This window comes from Haemorhous mexicanus, chromosome 3, assembly GCF_027477595.1.
Source record: "Haemorhous mexicanus isolate bHaeMex1 chromosome 3, bHaeMex1.pri, whole genome shotgun sequence".
Classification (NCBI taxonomy): Eukaryota; Metazoa; Chordata; class Aves; order Passeriformes; family Fringillidae; genus Haemorhous; species Haemorhous mexicanus.
Genome location: NC_082343.1, coordinates 73,389,408 through 73,406,431, shown reverse-complemented (window position 1 = coordinate 73,406,431; position 17,024 = coordinate 73,389,408). Strand labels below are relative to the sequence as shown.

Sequence of the window (17,024 nt, the reverse complement as noted above, 5' to 3'; positions counted from 1 at the left end):
TGGCATAATCTGCTTGTGTGCTAGGAATTTCCGACATGAAACACTGTATTTTTCTTCTGCCTTCCAAGTTTGATTTTGTTTAGTGAGATCAGGACTGGGTACATGTGTTGCTTTTGCGTGTTGGTGTTTGTGGGTCAGTGAGGGAGCCTGATTCTGGTTTTGACCTCATGGAAAACCACTAGAGTCCTGACAGCTCAGGAGAGTGGGTTTTTTTCACTTGCAAAAGGATGAGGTAAGACTTTGAGGGATGCATACGTGCGTGTTCGCCAGTGGGTTTCAGATGTGAGCTGTATTCATTGTTAACTTTGGGGAAAGCTATGGCTTCATCTGGTTGAGAGTTTAAAATGCTGAGTCAGTTTATTGTCAAGAAAACACATTTATAATATATTGCTTATGAAATGCTGATACTGTCATGATTAGACCATTAAATCCTAGTTCTGTCACGATTAGTATTGTATCTCTGGCTGGAGCAGGAAAAGTACTGCGTGCCTGCTTAGGAGGGAGGAAGTATGGCCACTGCTGTTTGGGGAGGGCTGCTTTTTCTATATCTTCTCCTTGCATGCTTTGTGGAGCTCCTCTTTAAAGGTTTATGCAATTTGCAAGGGAGCCCATGACACGTCATCATACTCTTGTTTATTCTTGGATCTTGATCAGGGACTTTTCTGAAGAACACATTTTTTGCTGTGAGTTCACAGAATGTGTCAGCATTTAAAAAAATGAATTACTACTGCTCATAACATTTTAGGCAGTTAGATTTACATGAAGTCATTTATTTATTTCTATTCGTGAATTATTTGTCCTTTCCCCCAGTTTTGGCAGTTGTCAAAAAATAATGAAAAGTGGTGTCGGGCTTATGCTCTGGAAGGCCATATGTGAATGATCTTTTCATGCAGACATTTAAAAATATTTTTTTCAATAATCTTCCCTTTGGTCTTGGTGCTTAAAGCCCAAACAGCCCTTCTTGATATAAAATGACAGTTATTCTGCTATCTTGAATATTACTAGTATCTCATCCTGGTGTGTGAGCTTTGACAGAGGAAAACATATCTCGGCAAACCACCCATTACTGTTGCATATCTCTGATAAGCCATTTCTTAGAGGCAGACCCTGAATCAGTGATTTTCGGTGAAAGCAGTGATTTTGAGCTGTTATGAACTGTGCCTCACTGACCCCAGACACTTGCTCTCCCCTATTGCTTTTATTTATTTTTTATGTGGTTGCCAAGGAAGCCATCTGAAAGCATTCTATTTTGTGGCATAACTTTTAGAAAACTGGTCACCAAACAAAGGGGTAAAAAATACTTAACTATAGAACTAGTAGCTGAAAAAAAAAATTAAAATTAGTGTTAATTCAGGACACATAACGGCCTGCCATACTTGCATGTGGAGAATGCTGCTGTTTTAATGAAGCCAATAAGAGTTTTGTTCGGTGTTTTGGTTTTTTAAAGCAGTTTAGTGGTCCCACTGCAAAATACCATCCACTTGCAGAATTAGCAGGAGTCGTCGTTTTACTTCAGTGCCCTCTCCCCAAACAGAGGTGCAGGAGCGCTGATCTTCCAAAGCGCCATCTCAGATCAGATTTGGGACCGGAGCCCAGCCGCCTCATGCCCGGGGGCCGCGGGCAGGCCGGGATGTGCTGAGCGAGCCAGGCGGGCCCCCGGCGTGCCCGGCCCCCGGAGCCGCATTAGGACCCTGGTCAGTTCCAGGGCCGCGGTCCCGGGCTGCCGCTGGCCCCGGGCTCCCCCCGCCGGGCCGCCCCGCCGGCGGCCGCGCTGTCCCCGCCGGCGCGCCCGGGCGCCGCTCGCAGCCGGCCCGCTCGGGCAGCGGGCTCCGGCTGACGCCGGGCTGCACCTTCCTCCTGGAAATGCTCTTGTACTAGGGAGAGAAGGGACGCGCCGGAGCGCTGGGAGCTTTGAAGGGAGAAGGGATAAGGGCCTGTGGAGAGGAGCGAGGGGGGAAAGCAGCTCGTGGGTGCCGTGCGGCGAGGTGCGGGCCCGCCGGCAGCTCCCGGGCGGCGGCGGCGGCGGCAGAAGGGCTCCGCTGCTCCTGGGGAGCGCCCGCGCCCCGCTCCCCGCCGCTCCCGGGAAGGGCTCCCCGGCGGGCGGAGCGACGCGCTGGAGGACACCTGGCGGACACAGCTCCGAAGTGCCGCTCTGGCACAGCCCTCCGGCAGCCCGGGGGCGGCTCACCCCCGGCTCCGGACCCGGAGCTGCGCCGCTGTCCTGCCTGCCAGCCCTCGGCAGCTCCCTGCTTCCTGGCCTCTTCTTAAGCCGCACCCGCTGAGCTGCGGCGGGGCAGGAGCCTCTTCTGGCTGCGACAGGGGGGCTGCTGGCAGCCTGGAGCCACGCTGCCTTGGCATTGCTGGCGGCCTTCTCCTGGAGGGTGGCCCTCATCGATCCTAGCAGCTGAGCTTGTGAGGGAACAGTGGAGGCCGAGAATTGCTGACCTTAGAGCCACCGTCAGCTAAAAGTCATCTGGACAGCTTCATAGCCTGGTTTAAAATAACTTCAGAGTTTTGGCACAGGCAGATGTGCAGAACCTCTTCTGCCAAGTTCTGATGGGTACAGGGTGAGAAATCATCTTTACTTCTCCCCTAGCACAGCTGAACACAAGCACTGTCTATAAAGTGGATATCAAAAAGTATCTGCTGTGTCAGAGTGTGTTTCAAATTGACTAGTTCGAGTGATTTCTAGAGATTCTGAGAATTTCATTAAAGTCGTTTTAATTAAGGCCAAGATATTTTTAAAAACATGAAAAATCTCAAGCTATCATGCAGTAAAACTGGTAGGGTGTGCTTGTAGCTTGGTTGTGAACTTTTCTTGAGAGGGCAGATGGATGTAAATTAAGATATATAGGGAAAATGAGAAGAACATCTGCCTTTTTCAGCTCTCTATGAGACATGTACAAGCAAGACAAAAATAAAACTTAGCCACTGAGCTTGTTTCAGCATATGGTAGGTGTAAGAAAATTTCTGGAAGTCACTCTTCTCTCTCTTCAGTCCAGATGCACAGATCAATGGAGCATTTAACTACCTCTGCTGCTGATGTTTTAATTTTTTTTTCTTTGTAGTGTGCTGAAAACACATGTTAAAATGCAAACGAGTACAAACAGCCACCACGAACACCCAGCAATCTGTTTCCAGGTGATTCCTTGAATCCATGGCTGTTATTTGGCCCCTTCATTGTGACATTTAACAGGAAATCATGCTAGGTGTTCATTTTTTACTGGGATTTTTAATCTTGACCAGTACACAGGCAAGGATTTCTCTGCCTCTCACTCACACAGTAGGGATCACACAATGTAAGAAAATGCAGCATGAGAAAATCAGAAGGCATAGCTAATTTGTGAAGCGCTTTCTACACACTGCCCAGGGTTTTTACCACCCTTTGCTGAGAAGGACTGTTAAAAGAAATAGAAAAGCTCACTGAAGTGAGCTATCTCTAGGGTCTGATGAGTGCTAATCTGCTTTGGTAAGGACATAGATTCCTTGTGGGGTACAAACAGCAGTTATCCCAGTTCTCAGTCTTCCTCAACTACTTCTGCTGTTCCTGCCTTGTTCTGAAATCCTGGTGAGCAAACAGACAAGTGGCAAGATGTGTGGCAAGACAAGTGGAAGGATGTTTAATACATTTTGCTACAGGAGTTTATAATACATTTGGTTTTAATACCAGATTAATGGGCTTTTTACCTTCTTTTTTTTCTACTATCTGAGCAGCAAGATCAATCTTGCAGAGGCTTGGGGTTTTTGGTTTACAAAATTGTTGGTTTTCTAATATTGTTTAGATACATTAAATTTAAGAAGATTGGTGAGAAACAGAGAGACAAAACCAATAACTCAGCAGTGTTTTGCAAAGGGTTACTCCAAGGCACGTTCTTCTGAATAATGATGAATTGCTTCCTGATTTGTGGTCAGTGACTTTTTTTGGTATAATTACTGTCAAGAAGGAAGCTGAACAACCAGAGTACATTTCTTAGACCTAGCATAGTGCAGCATTTTCTTCAAAATCCTTACACCTTTTTTGACCAAACCCACTTAACATATGTTACCGGAACTGATGATTCCTTTTTGTACAAGAAAGTGACCTGTGAGTATACGTCCCAGAGCCATTTCATATTCTGTTTTGTATGCCACTGTATGCTCGTAAGAGAACTGAATATTGTCTTTTTTTTTTTTTTGTGTGTGTTCTCCTTTTAGCTATCAGGGCGGGTATAGACCAAGGAATGGAGGGGGGTGGAGGGTGGTTTCATTTTGATCTGGAAGAGCAGTCATTCCAGTTCTTAACTTATTAGAAAAGCAAGCTCTCTAGCAGTGAAGTGATTGATAGATATTGCATATTTTTATTTGCTGGAACTAGACTTTTACGGATTGCCTTTGATAGGAAAAATAACTTCTGAAGATATTTGACAGTCTCTGTATATTTTGCTTACTGTTTCTTCTTGTAAATGTATTTCCAAAAAGCACATTTTTAAGGTGATATTCATCATTAGCTTCCATATGTCTTAGGAAAATGCTAGTAACAAAACTGTTTGTATTGTAACCAACACGATTGTTCATTTATTAATTTCTGTTTTGCTGACCTGTCACAAAAAATTTCTTACATTGTTTGCTTTACTTCGTTACATTTGGGGGACAGGGGAGAAGAGGGAGACTTCTCATTTTCTACTGGCAATGGGCTGATCCTGTGCTGCTCTTCTTGTAGGTCACTGGAGTGATAAGCAAAGAGTACATCCCAAAAGGAACACGCTTTGGACCCCTGGTAGGAGAGATCTATACCAGTGATACGGTTCCCAAGAATGCAAACAGAAAATACTTTTGGCGGGTAAGTAAGAAAAAACAGCACCTCATTATTGCAGTGAGCAGATCACGAAATGAGTATGGCTGAGAAGCTGGGTCACTTCCTGCTGTGTGATGCAGGGGAAAGCCTCTGTATGTGGCCAGGCACAAACAGGGCCAGTGGGTGAATTAAGCCGAGTAAAAGTCTGGCTGTCCTGGATGTAGGGACTGTGTGGGTGGAGAGAACAGTGAAGATGCACAGCCCTTCCTGGCTCATTCTTCCAAAATCCGTGCTGATTCTGTAAAGAAATAGTTCTGCTGCTTGCTGTAAGGGCAGGTTATTTTGCATTTCTTCACAGCAGAAAGTCATTCTGATTTATGCAAGTATCACGCCCTTGATTTTCCCACAATGAAGAAGCTGTTAAAGTACTGCATAAACTTTCACTCTGGAATCATGATACATTTTCTGACATTTTTTCCTGCTTCTTGTATAGAGCTGCTATAACACAGTGGTGGTAGTCTTCAGCAAGTATCATTCAATTCATAAATCTTTCTAGGCCTCCTCAGAATCGTTACAAAAGCAGCTCATGGATCTCAGCAAAGGGAAAAGAGACAAACACCAGAGGTAGCGCCTAATTTGTACTCCATAGTTAGTATAAGCTGGAAGAAAGCAGCAGCCAATATGTTTTGGCATGGGCAGTCTGTGCTATGGAATAGGTTTCCAGTTTACCAGTTGACATAATCCTCATTTTCCTTACAGACACATTATTAGTTAGAGAACATTCCTTCAGCCCCATCTCATTCCATGGATTTGTTTTGCTGCCTTCTAGCCATGTAGGTTGTGTCTAAATCCGTGGATTTGGGACTGTGTCCAAGCCTCTGCGCTCAGGTGCCTGCCTGCCTTAGTAATATCCCAACCTCACATCCAGGTGAAACCCAGGGCATGCACCAGCATTCCCCACACCCCTTTCTTCCTACCTAACTGAATCATTTTGGTTTTCTCAGATCATCTTTGTACGATGTAATACAGCATTGCACAGGCAGTTATTTGCATGTGTGTTTTTACAGAGCAGGCAACTGTTTTCACATTAATAAGGCCACAAAATGTTTCTTTTTGCTGAACTTTTTGGGAGCTTGTGTCCAGTCTAGGAAGAGACCAGGAGGCTGACACAGGGAAGAGGGGCTGATAGCCATCTTGCAGGACTTCATTCCTACATTGCAGTGAGAAAGATTACATCATTCTTATGATGTGATTTTAAGCCTTAATGTGGAGGGATCCCCAGAAATAATATCCTAGGAGCCATCTAGGCATCATTAAATTCCGTGTTACAATCTCTTGATTCGTTCAAGGCAGACTGCTGCACTGAAAATTAGTTCCTTCCTAGGGGTCTGACACAAGCTTGCATATGCCAAGGAAATTGTGGGAGATAACATGTGGGAAGTTATTAAAGGCATCCTGGGCTCGCTGGCAGGAGCGGGAACATCTGCTGGGCGCCCGGGGCCGCTGCCCGCGCCAGGGGAGCGGGGCCGCCCGGGCCCGCGTCATTTCTGGGAACCGCGCCGTGACTCAGCACATCTGGGCGCGCCTTCCCCAGAATAGGTGGGAGCCGGGGGCTGCCTCTGCCGGGGACTCGGAGCTGTGGCCCTGACGTGGGAGCGGTGGAGGGCCGGTTTGGGAAGTGGTGGCAGGCGTCAAGCGCCAGAGCCCCGCGTTCCTGGAAGTTTGCGAGCCGGGGTGAACAGAGAAACCCGGAGGCTCCTCTTGATGCGGCACAACTCGCACGGCTCCCTTCCATTTTCTCATAACAAACACACCGCAAAATCTCTCGCAAGCTGCTTTGATGAGGCCACATGTATTTCCCCCTTCTCAGTTTACAGGAAGTTACTCTTAAAGAAAGTGATTCTGGTGTTTACGGCCCGCGTTAAAGGGCCAGGCCGCCGCCCCTCTCTGCCCGCCGGGCTCCGGGGAGCGCGGGAGGGTTCGGGCCGGCCGGAGGGCGCCGCCCGGCCCCGGAGGTGCGGGAGACAGTGCTGGGGGCACACGGGCAGGAACGCCCCGCGGAGTGTTTTCTCCCCGAGATAAGCTCTGTCTCCCCTTTGGAAAGGCATTTCCTGCTCAGCGAGGTGCGTTGCTGGTGCGAGCTGCTCCCACTTCAAGGTCTGGCTTTTGCCTGGTCATCTGTTTTCAGAAAACCAGGAGCCCCATTTCATCCAGCATGGAGATAGTTCCCCTTGAGAGTAAGCAGTGTGTTTTTACAAGCGTGTTTCCTGGATTTCTCTTGAAGTTTTTTCTTTTTTTAAATAATCCTCTTATTATTTCAAGAAACAGTAGCTTCTGTCGGTGATGGGAACTTCTTTCCCCTGAAACCGCTGAGCAGTTTTCAGATTCATGTTTTCTTGCCCCTCTGTGGACAAGTCAGAACATGTCCTTGATAAGAAAAGTGACATCTCATGGGCTAACCCTTCGTCAGGTCTTCCTTCAGTTGTGGCAGGCGAATTTCATCTTTGCCTCGCCCAGCCTTCCTACAAAAGGGTTACAGTTCAACTATGAGCAAGTGTTGCTTTAGGACTCTTGGGGGTGGAGAATGTTTGCATAGTTTAAACCTTTGGGTGGAGGTGGTAGGAAACTGCAAGTACAGAGGCCATAGAAAGAGGTGAGAGGAACTCTGACATAGCACAGCCAGTCAGTCTTATACACAGGTGACTCAAAGCATTAATGCAAGCATGCACTCAGACCCGCCGTCATCAGCATCACCCACTTGTTGATCAGAGCACCAGGAAAAGGACTCTAAGGTAGACTGTTCACACAGAGAGAGTACTCTGCATTTCAGATTTTGGGTCTTGTTTTCCAAAGCTAGCAGAGACGCAGGCTAAGATTAAATGGAAAAGGTGACTGTGGACTTGCGTTTAAATACCTTCTTAACTCAGAGGATGTCATTGTTGAAAAGGCAGAAACACAGCTTGAGCGCTTACTTCAGTAATATATGCTCATCTTAAAAAAAAAAAAGGGAGCTTATCAGTTTTCCCCTCTGGACTCTGTGCCTACATGTTGCGTATTGTGCCTATATATATGTATATATATTCATAAGCACTTCCTCTCTATTCCAGATCTATTCAAGTGGTGAACTTCACCACTTCATTGATGGATTTAACGAGGACAAGAGCAACTGGATGCGTTATGTAAACCCTGGCTACTCTGTTCAGGAGCAGAACTTGGCTGCTTGTCAGAATGGAATGAACATCTACTTCTATACCATCAAGCCCATCCCTGCCAACCAAGAGCTGCTTGTGTGGTATTGCCGAGACTTTGCAGAGAGGCTGCACTATCCCCCCTCCAGAGAGCTGACAATGATGAACCTCAGTAAGTGGATTACAGTATAAACAAGGAATGCTAGTAATGTCTCTTCTGCCTATACGATCTAATAATAAGTTGTATAATTACACAGCTGCATCATCTGTTGTGTCACAGGAGGTAGCTTGGAGTGGTAAAGGGGAATTAAAAAACCCAACACAAGAGAATGAGTTCCCTGTGCCTGTTCGAATGAAAAGAGATTATAAAATCTGAGTAGTTGTTTGTTTACAATCTGAGTCTTATCTGGTGAAGTTCTAGACAGACAACCTGACCTCTGTCTTCCTAACCATAGCTGTTGGCTCACTCTCAGACTGTGCAATTTCTGATCTCATGGTGTGTTGAGCAAAACTCTGCTTTGGTAGGATATACTAAAGGCTGTCCACTCATGCTCCTAAAGGGCTGCCCTCACTGTACCAGGAAGTGGCAACGTGCCATGACTCTGTCTAGGTGTCTGACAAAATATGTGTTTACTGCATAATGCACTTTGAGCCTTGCATCTACCCTTACTTATCTTATGGGAGCAAACCTCCTGTGGTCTTCTGATCTGGTTACTTGTGTTTTAAGCTCAGTGTACTTTGTCCCCATTTCTTGACTTTTTATTGCAGCTTTCATTTTCTGTTCAAAAATAATAGCACTGGTAGCAGAGGGAAGAGGTGTTTCCAGGAGTTTGTGTTCCTCTGTGGTTTCTGATTATTTCCAGCCTTGGTGCTTTACTTCTCGCTTAATCACTGCCTGACACCTCACCCAGAGCCCCTTCTAGAGAAGAAAAGAATCTTGCTGACTTCTCAGTGGACTCTTAGGCTACTTCCCCTGCTGCTGCTCTTAAAGCAGAGGGTTCTTTTGTCCTTCTGCCAGTGACTACACTGAAACTTGAAGGAAAAACTGCAAGCAGTTTTGGGTTTTTTCTTTTTAATAAAAAGAACTATTTACAGTTATTTGGCAACAAGGAATGGGTTATAAAATAGCAGTGTTACTTGGGGATCATTAGGACTGTCATCCCATATTATAAAATTTGTATCACACATTCAGATTAATCAAAAGTATATCTGTACTCTGTGGGTGTCACCCTTTCACTAGCTTTTTGTCTTTCCCTACAAATTAATAGAAGAAAACTTGTTGTCTCCTAATGACAGAGGAAGGAGGGGGAGGGTATGTCTTAGGCAGCTATATTCTCTATTCAGAAACTGTCTCACTGATTCTGTCATCTTTGCACATATGTCATTTCACCACTCTCTGTGCAGTTTTATTTCCTGATATAATGAGCTGTTGGCTTTTCAGTGGGACCTGCAGGTGAGATGAGAGAACAGCAGGTAGGGCTCTGGTGGATGAGGAGTTTGCTAAAATCTAGTCAGGCACATTTGGTCACTAGCTAGGAGGATACACAAACACAGGTTCAGTTACCTGCATCTGCTGGCACCTTAGGCTTCCTTGCAGAAGTAGCAGTTAATGTATTTGTAAAGTGTTTCTTACTGTGTCTGGTTATTCTTAATCAGGTCAAAACTAGGAGTGTCTGGACATGGCAGAATAACTGATTTTAGTAAAAGTAGTAGGCTCAGTATAAGGATTTAAAGAAGTGGGAACCTGAGCCACAATTTTGTAGTTCAGCCTTAATATTTGCAATATTTCCAGCTACTGAGTTTGAAATAGACATTCCTCTATTTTTAAAGATAATTACATTTAAACCATTTAGAAATTTTGTATTAGCTCCTTCCACCTAAAGAAAATAGCAGTTCAGAAAATCAGAAACTTTTCACTTTTTTTTTTCTTCTCCCCTCATTCTTGTGAGCAACACATTCAGGCCTAAAGCCTGCCAATGGGCCAAAAACCCTACAGGTACCATAAGGATTGAGGTTTTCTAAAGTTAGTCTTTTGAAAAGTGTGGAAGAAAAAAATCCAAAAGTCTCCCAAAGATCTTTAATTGCCAAAGTCCCTGTAGCAATGGTGCAAGCAGGGGTGGTTTTTCCAGCATTAGTACTGGACCCAGATGAGTTTACTGTGAATGCCAGCACTGTTTAGCTTTCTTCTGCTCCTTTCTTCCAGGCCACTAGTTAAATCTAAAATTAGAGAGCATCATGCTGCCTTTCCAGCCTTTCTCTGTCACAAAGGCTGGCCAAGGTACCCTGGCACTGCATTCATCCATGAGTAAAGTGCAAGAGTTTGTCTCCAGTTCTCTGGTACAGATGTGGGGCTTTTTGCCTAGCAAGACATGTGAATAGAGCCTTGCTTGAGGAGACCCCCTCCTCCCCCCGCCAAACTGCTAGGAAGTCAGGAAAGTCCTCTCCAGCCAAATGGATTGGTAATAATTTGGTGTTTAAAGTGGTATGGCTTCCCTCAGAAGAGCAAGGGTGCATCACCACCTCTCCCAGCCTCTGGCTGCTGGTTTTGGCACCCGCTGAGGGGGAGGGAGGGAAAGTTGGGGTCCAGGTCCCAAGAGGCAAGCTGAAATCAGGGTCTCCTCCCATGGGATACACGCTGGTGCGGGTGGGAGGCAGCCAGTGGCCATGGTGTGTTGCACCCAGATCTTTCCCTTCACTATGTCTTGGGTGTGCAGTGCACACTGGTGCCCGTGGGAGGCTTTGGAAGAGTCTTACTTTGGCTGGCTGCCCAGCACAGGAGAGGCCACCTGGGACACACACCTACAGAGACCTTCCAGTCTTGCCAACTTAAAATATAGGCAGCTGCTTTAAGTGCCTCAAGGGTTTGGGGATCACAGCCTTAAGTTCAGCACCTTAGCTCCTCTTTAAGCACCAGAGCAGGATGGGCCTCCGGGGAAAATGTATCAGGGAATTTCTCTGGCTTTATTTCCTGTAATTAGTGGCCTCAAAAATGAGAGAACTACCACTTTAGAGCATAAATGTATTTACACACCCACATGTAACATCTACTTGCCTGTGTAACAGCAAACTTTCAAATTAAAGGTAACTTCCCCAGCATTAGCTCATTTGTGCCGCAGAAGGAAAGCATCCAGATGCAAGACAGCAATTAGGCATGTACTTAGTTGTGGGTTTAACCCCGTCCTCTGTGTTTTCCTGAACTGGGGCCTTTGACCCAGTCCTTCAGACGCTGGAGCACACACCTACCTTCACAGCCATGATTAGCTCCAAGTGGAGCTGCGTAACTTCAAATGGATGTTGAAGTGCCTGCAAGGAGTTGCACAATAGTGGTCGAGGCAAGACTCCACATTATCCCAGTGCTGGAAACTCAAATGTCATTGCCTTCCTGCCTCTTTTGAGGTCTCTAATGTTTTTTGTCAAGATTTGAGATGTCACCTTCAGATGGTGCCATTGTCCAGTAAATAGTTTTAAATATGGTGGCACAAGATTTCTGTATTCTGCTAAAAATAAATTTTCAGTAATTTGTTAAATGTGCCTAACCTCATTCAACTGCTCCTTCAGATTGTCTTTTAGTCTGTGATATTTTATTTAGCAAACACTACGGAAATTTGTTTTGGCGGTTCCAAATGGTTTAGAATTTCATTCTTACCTCATCATGGGAGGATTATTTTAGGATGGAGGGGTGGAGAGGGTAACAGCTAAAAAAAAAACCAAACCAAAACCAAACAACAAAAACCCAACAAAATCCAAACAATTGCATTGACTCAGGACATGACTATTTGATAATAATGTTCATATAATGCAATCATATGATGCAACTTCCTGCTGCTCGTGTCATGTTTGTCTCCTCAGTCAAGTACAGGCAGGTGACATCTTTTGGTCAAGCTTTAGAAAAAAGTTCAAGCTGGGCGAAGATAATTTGCATATTTACAAAATATTTGGCAATCTTTTTGTTTCATTAACAGGTTTAACAAGACATTATTTAAAGTGTTTCCGGTTCTATGAAGATTAACTTTTTAATACTTTTTTCTTAAATGCAGTTTATTCTTCTCTTCTTCCTGCTGGCCCTGACATGCTGGCCGTTAGCTCAGCCCTGTCACTCGCTTTCCCTTTTGTTTATGGGCAGTTTCACTTTCTGGTTTTGAAGCTTTTCTGTTTGGGTTGAGAGGAAACATCTGCACTTGCTTAAAAAATGCCTCCTGGAATGTTCAAAAGGGCTCAGGAAAATGATTTTTAAATGATATGAGAAGTTGTCTTCACAAAATCAGAATTTGAGGACTGAAGTTGTCTTAATATTGAGAATTATTTGAAGGCTCCCAGAAAGACCTTCTCTGAGCAAAAGGTTTTCAAAGGCATGTCACACTGCCATGAACACATTTAGAAAAGAGATGATCAAATTTTGTACTTCTGAATGTTAGTCTCTGTTCTCATTTTGAGTGGAAACAGTCTTTGTTTTGCCCGCTTCACAACTTCGAGGTTCTCTTTCTACTAGCAAAAGAAGTGCTTAATTTAGATCGAAAATGTGAATCGGCATAATTAAGCTCTACCACTCGAAGTGTTCAGTACCATCTCACTCCTGAAATTACTGTTGCAATTACTGTCTGCCTACAACCGTTTTTCAAGTTTTTAGAAAAGAACAGATCATTGTTTTTATGAAATGTTTCTCAGGCTACAGCTCAGAGCACAAGATCCATGAGCAAAGTCTATAGCTCTGCAGCAGTCTGTAGCTGGAACACCCACACTGAAGTGACTTCAGGCAGCTCCTTCACCCACGTTTTATCAATACTTAAAAGTAACAGGAGTTTTGTCCCTTTTCCTCTTGCACGCACTAACTAATCTCAGATCTGAGCAATTAATCTGTTGACCTCAGTTAGAACTGTCAGGATCCTCAAGAGGCGCATCTGGGGTTTTTTTCCTTTCTTACACCACTCCCCCTCCCCACCCCCCCCCACCCCCCCCCGCCCTCAGATCAGTAACTTTAAAATGCAGCAGCACCATTCTTGTTTTGTTGTGAATCTCTTTTCTGTGTGTCCCTCTGACCACAGAAACCAGACAGATCTTGGAAGAGTGTGTGCCTGTATTTACTGTATATGTATATATATGTGTGTGTGTGTGTGTGTGTATAGGGGGGTGGGGGGGGAGAAATGCATTTCAAGAGTGAATGGGAGACATTCTGATTGGTAAAAACTTAAATCTAAGATCTCAAGTTCAAAAAGAAAAATCCCTTTATAAGAAATATATCTCTTTAACTTTGAAGTATGGCTCCTTTAAGAGCAGCAAGAAGGGTTGTAAACCTCTCAATCAATTTCAGCCCTGGTTTAAATCCACCTTCAGTACAAAACTTAAGAAGCTCTCCTTGGCCCTGGACATAACCTTCTCTTTTTTTACACAGTGCTGACACACTTGTTTATGTTTTGATCTCTCTAGTGTTCCCAAGTGTCCCTTGTGCTCAGGTAATAAGGGAAAAAGCCAAGAGAGGATTTATGGACCAAAGATAGCTTGCAAACTGAAGAGAGCTGTCAGAGTTAGACTTGAAAAAATATTTTTAACTATCATAACTTCTGTCTGCACATGGAAATTAGTAGGAGGGACAGCTTTACTAGGAAAATTCAGAAGGAAAGAAAAGAGCAATTATCTTTAGTCAGTCAAGAGAGAGCATGGGATTGTTGCACAAAGAAAATTATGATCTCTGCATGAGCTTCCTTTCTGTCACTCCTGGGCTTGCTCCTGCACATAAGGCACGTACATCCCCACCCTCATGTTTAACCTTGTGACAGTGGGAGCTTTTTCCAGCTGAAGAGGTCCCAGTTTCTCTATCACTTTTTCAGCACCACCAGCATTTCTCCTTCCTCTTCCCCTCCCCCTGGGTTTTTTTCTTTAAAAGAGAAAAGTGTCAATTTGAACTTCCTGCTTGACAGACCCCACTGAGAAACTGATACAGGCCTGATAAGGTGGTATTTATTTATTTTTCCTGCTGCAAGGCTTCACAAGTCCTGCCTCCCACCCCCCGTCCAGTTTTCAATACTGCCTGGTCTTGATACTTCCCGATGCTGATAGTGTCACCAGAAATGTTTGCTCTGAAACACTGCTGTGGTGAAAGGCAGCTGATAAGAATATACAGATAATATTATTCACAGTGCCATTGTGAAGCTTCTTGAACCTAGTAGGACCTCTGTGCTATGCCCCAAAATCTGGCTGACATTTAGAAAATGTGTTACCAGTCCAGGAGTACAGACAAAATTACCAAAGAAAGTAGATGTTTTTTAAAGCCAGAAAACACTACGTGTTATTACTTTATTTTTGATACAGCTCTGCATTAAAATTTGGACACCAAGAGAAGTAATTGGGAAGCATCTGTGCGCTTATGTGTGCATATGCTTGCTGTACAATACTTTTAAGTTTCATCATAAATATTTTAATTGAACTTAACTGTGTTCAATTGCATTTCATTGGAGCTTGAAAATATACAAACTACTCAAAAATCTCAAACTAAATTTGCTTGTTACTAGTCTAATGCCATTTCAAAAAGGATGCTACTGTAAAGTGGGTTGCTGTAAGTAGGAGCATGCTTTGCAAGCAGCTGTTTTCTTGGATATGTTTAATAAATGGCTTTCTTTGCCTTATAGGGTAATGTTGCCAAATGATAGATTCCATCAGGGTAGTGAATAGCGAAACAAAGAATCTGTGTTGAAAGCGGCGTGGTCATTGCCGGTTCCTACGTTCCTCACTTGGTTCAGATGATCCTCCAAAAATCAGAAATAACTGTTTCACACCTCAGATAGTGAAGTAAGAACAGTCAGTGGTGGGAGCAGAAACGTTTCTAAAGGACTGCAGTGTTCTTGAGTCACGTACCTACTGGTGTTGGCTTGTACCTCCTGATGGAAAGCCTTGCACTAACTAACTATGATTATGAAACCTTCTTGTAGTTTTTGCCCCCTTTAATAAAATATCTTACAAGTAATTAAGATTATGTAACAAAGATAAAGGCAGATTTGCTTTTCTACTGAAGTCATCTTTCAGTGTGCTGTTAAAATTGTATTATGTCCAGACAGCAAGATCTTTGAATACAAATAAATAGAGTATGTGCTGAACTGAGATGAATGTATGCTAGCTTCTATTTCCTTCTAAATACATATTTCTTTTCCCCCTTTTTTTAAAAAGCACATTTCAACTTAAGCTGGAGCCAACCAGTCTTGCTTTCTTTTGCTTTGCTTCAGCATTTTTTTTATAAAATACAGCTGTAAGCAGAGGAGTTTTGCATAGACTGAATGCCACAGAAATCTGCAGTAAATAGTCTGCTTTGTTGTAGATGTTCCTAAGCAGTATATTTAATGAGTAATGATCTGTTTACTGATGGAGAATACCTTCTCTTTGAAGAAGGCTTTCATCCTAGCCAGCCATGGTTTTTTTGGTACTGTAAGTAATTGAACTGGCTGGTGAAGTGACTGCTGCGGTTTGGCAAAACCTGATTTGTCATGCCTTGTTATTTTGCTGAGGAACATTTCTGGGAGCTTGTGTTCTGCAAAGTCCTTCAGTTAAACCTGTGTTATGGACAAATGCTCGTTACCACATTTATTAGAAATACTGCTTAAAGAGACATTCAGCAGCAAAGCTAGGCAAATTTTAGGGGGAAGAAAGGTGAAATCAGTTTGCAGAGTGGAGGCTGGCACTCTGCAAATGCATTATCATCCATATCTCTGTGTACTGGTCGGTAGTCCTTAAATTAACAATGCTTTTTATTAACCCTTAATACCAGCAGGCATTTCTTCACAGAGCCATTAGTTTTGTGGCAAGTTGAATGATTGCTCATCTCTGAGAGTAGCCCTTCCTTCCCACTTAACTTGTAGAGTTTAGATTCTGTTTTAAAAAGAGATAACACTAGCAACATATCTAAATAATCGTTATCTTGTTTTTGTATTTCAGCACAAACCCATGTTAATCCAAAGCAGCACAGCGCTGATAAAGATGAGCTTTATCAGAAAAGCATCCCAAAGAAGGAGCACAGTGTGAAAGAGATCCTGAAAATGGAATCCAATCCTCCTAAAGGAAAAGACTTCTTTCAGACCAACATTTCACCAGTTACTCCAGAAAAAGACTTGGATGATTTACGTAAGAACTATAGCCCAGAGAGGTGTTTCCTCCCTCGAGTTGTCTACCCAATCCGACCTCACATTCCTGAAGACTATCTGAAAGCTTCCTTAGCATATGGCATGGACAGACCCAGCTACATCACTCACTCACCCATCCAGGCATCTACTACACCAAGTCCTTCCGGGAGGAGCAGCCCAGACCAAAGTTTAAAAAGTTCAAGCCCTCACAGTAGTCCGGGGGTTACAGTTTCGCCTCTGGCACCTACTTCCCAAGAGCACAGAGAGCCATACTCTTACTTGAACGGATCATATGGCTCAGAAGGATTGGGGTCTTATCCTGGATATGCACCTCCTGGCCACCTCTCACCTGCCTTTCTACCGTCCTATAACCCCCATTACCCCAAATTCCTGTTACCTCCATTCAATATGAGCTGTAATAACCTGAGCGCTTTGAACAATATCAATGGCATCAACAATTTCAATCTCTTCCCGAGGATGTACCCTCTTTATGGCAACCTGCTCAGTGGGGGTAGCCTTTCCCACCACATGCTCAACCCCACCACGCTCCCCAGCTCATTGCCCAGTGAAGGAGGCCGTCGACTGCTGCAGCCTGATCATCCAAGAGACTTCCTCATACCAGCACCCAACAGTGCCTTCTCTATCACGGGCGCTGCTGCCAGCATGAAGGACAAGCCATGCAGCCCTACCAGTGGGTCCCCCACCGCTGGTACAGCAGCCAGTTCGGAACACATAATGCAACCTAAACCTACCTCAGTGGTGTTGGCTGCCACCGGCGGTGAAGAAGCCATGAATCTCATTAAAAGTAAGAGGAATGTGACCGGTTACAAAACCCTCCCATACCCACTGAAAAAGCAGAATGGGAAGATCAAGTACGAATGCAATGTTTGCTCCAAGACCTTTGGCCAGCTCTCCAATCTGAAGGTAGGCAGTGGAGAATAAGACAGGAGCCTTCTT

The 17,024-nt window shown here is 44.3% G+C and overlaps 1 protein-coding gene across 9 annotated transcripts in view; it reads left to right on the top strand.

Annotated features, from left to right (window-relative positions):
- PRDM1 (PR/SET domain 1) overlaps positions 1 to 17,024 on the top strand; it is a 101,503-nt gene that overhangs the window by 80,493 nt on the left and 3,986 nt on the right. For 6 of the 9 annotated variants that reach the window (XM_059842367.1, XM_059842366.1, XM_059842368.1 and 3 more), the window contains 3 exons: positions 4,700 to 4,819; positions 7,882 to 8,134; positions 15,883 to 16,991. In XM_059842367.1, coding sequence (XP_059698350.1) covers positions 4,700 to 4,819; positions 7,882 to 8,134; positions 15,883 to 16,991 — 1,482 coding nt within the window. Of the gene's footprint in view, positions 1 to 3,928; positions 4,085 to 4,105; positions 4,141 to 4,263; positions 4,471 to 4,699; positions 4,820 to 7,881; positions 8,135 to 15,882; positions 16,992 to 17,024 lie in introns of those variants that run through there. The other 3 variants (XM_059842372.1, XM_059842369.1, XM_059842373.1) reach the window with 3 other exon arrangements.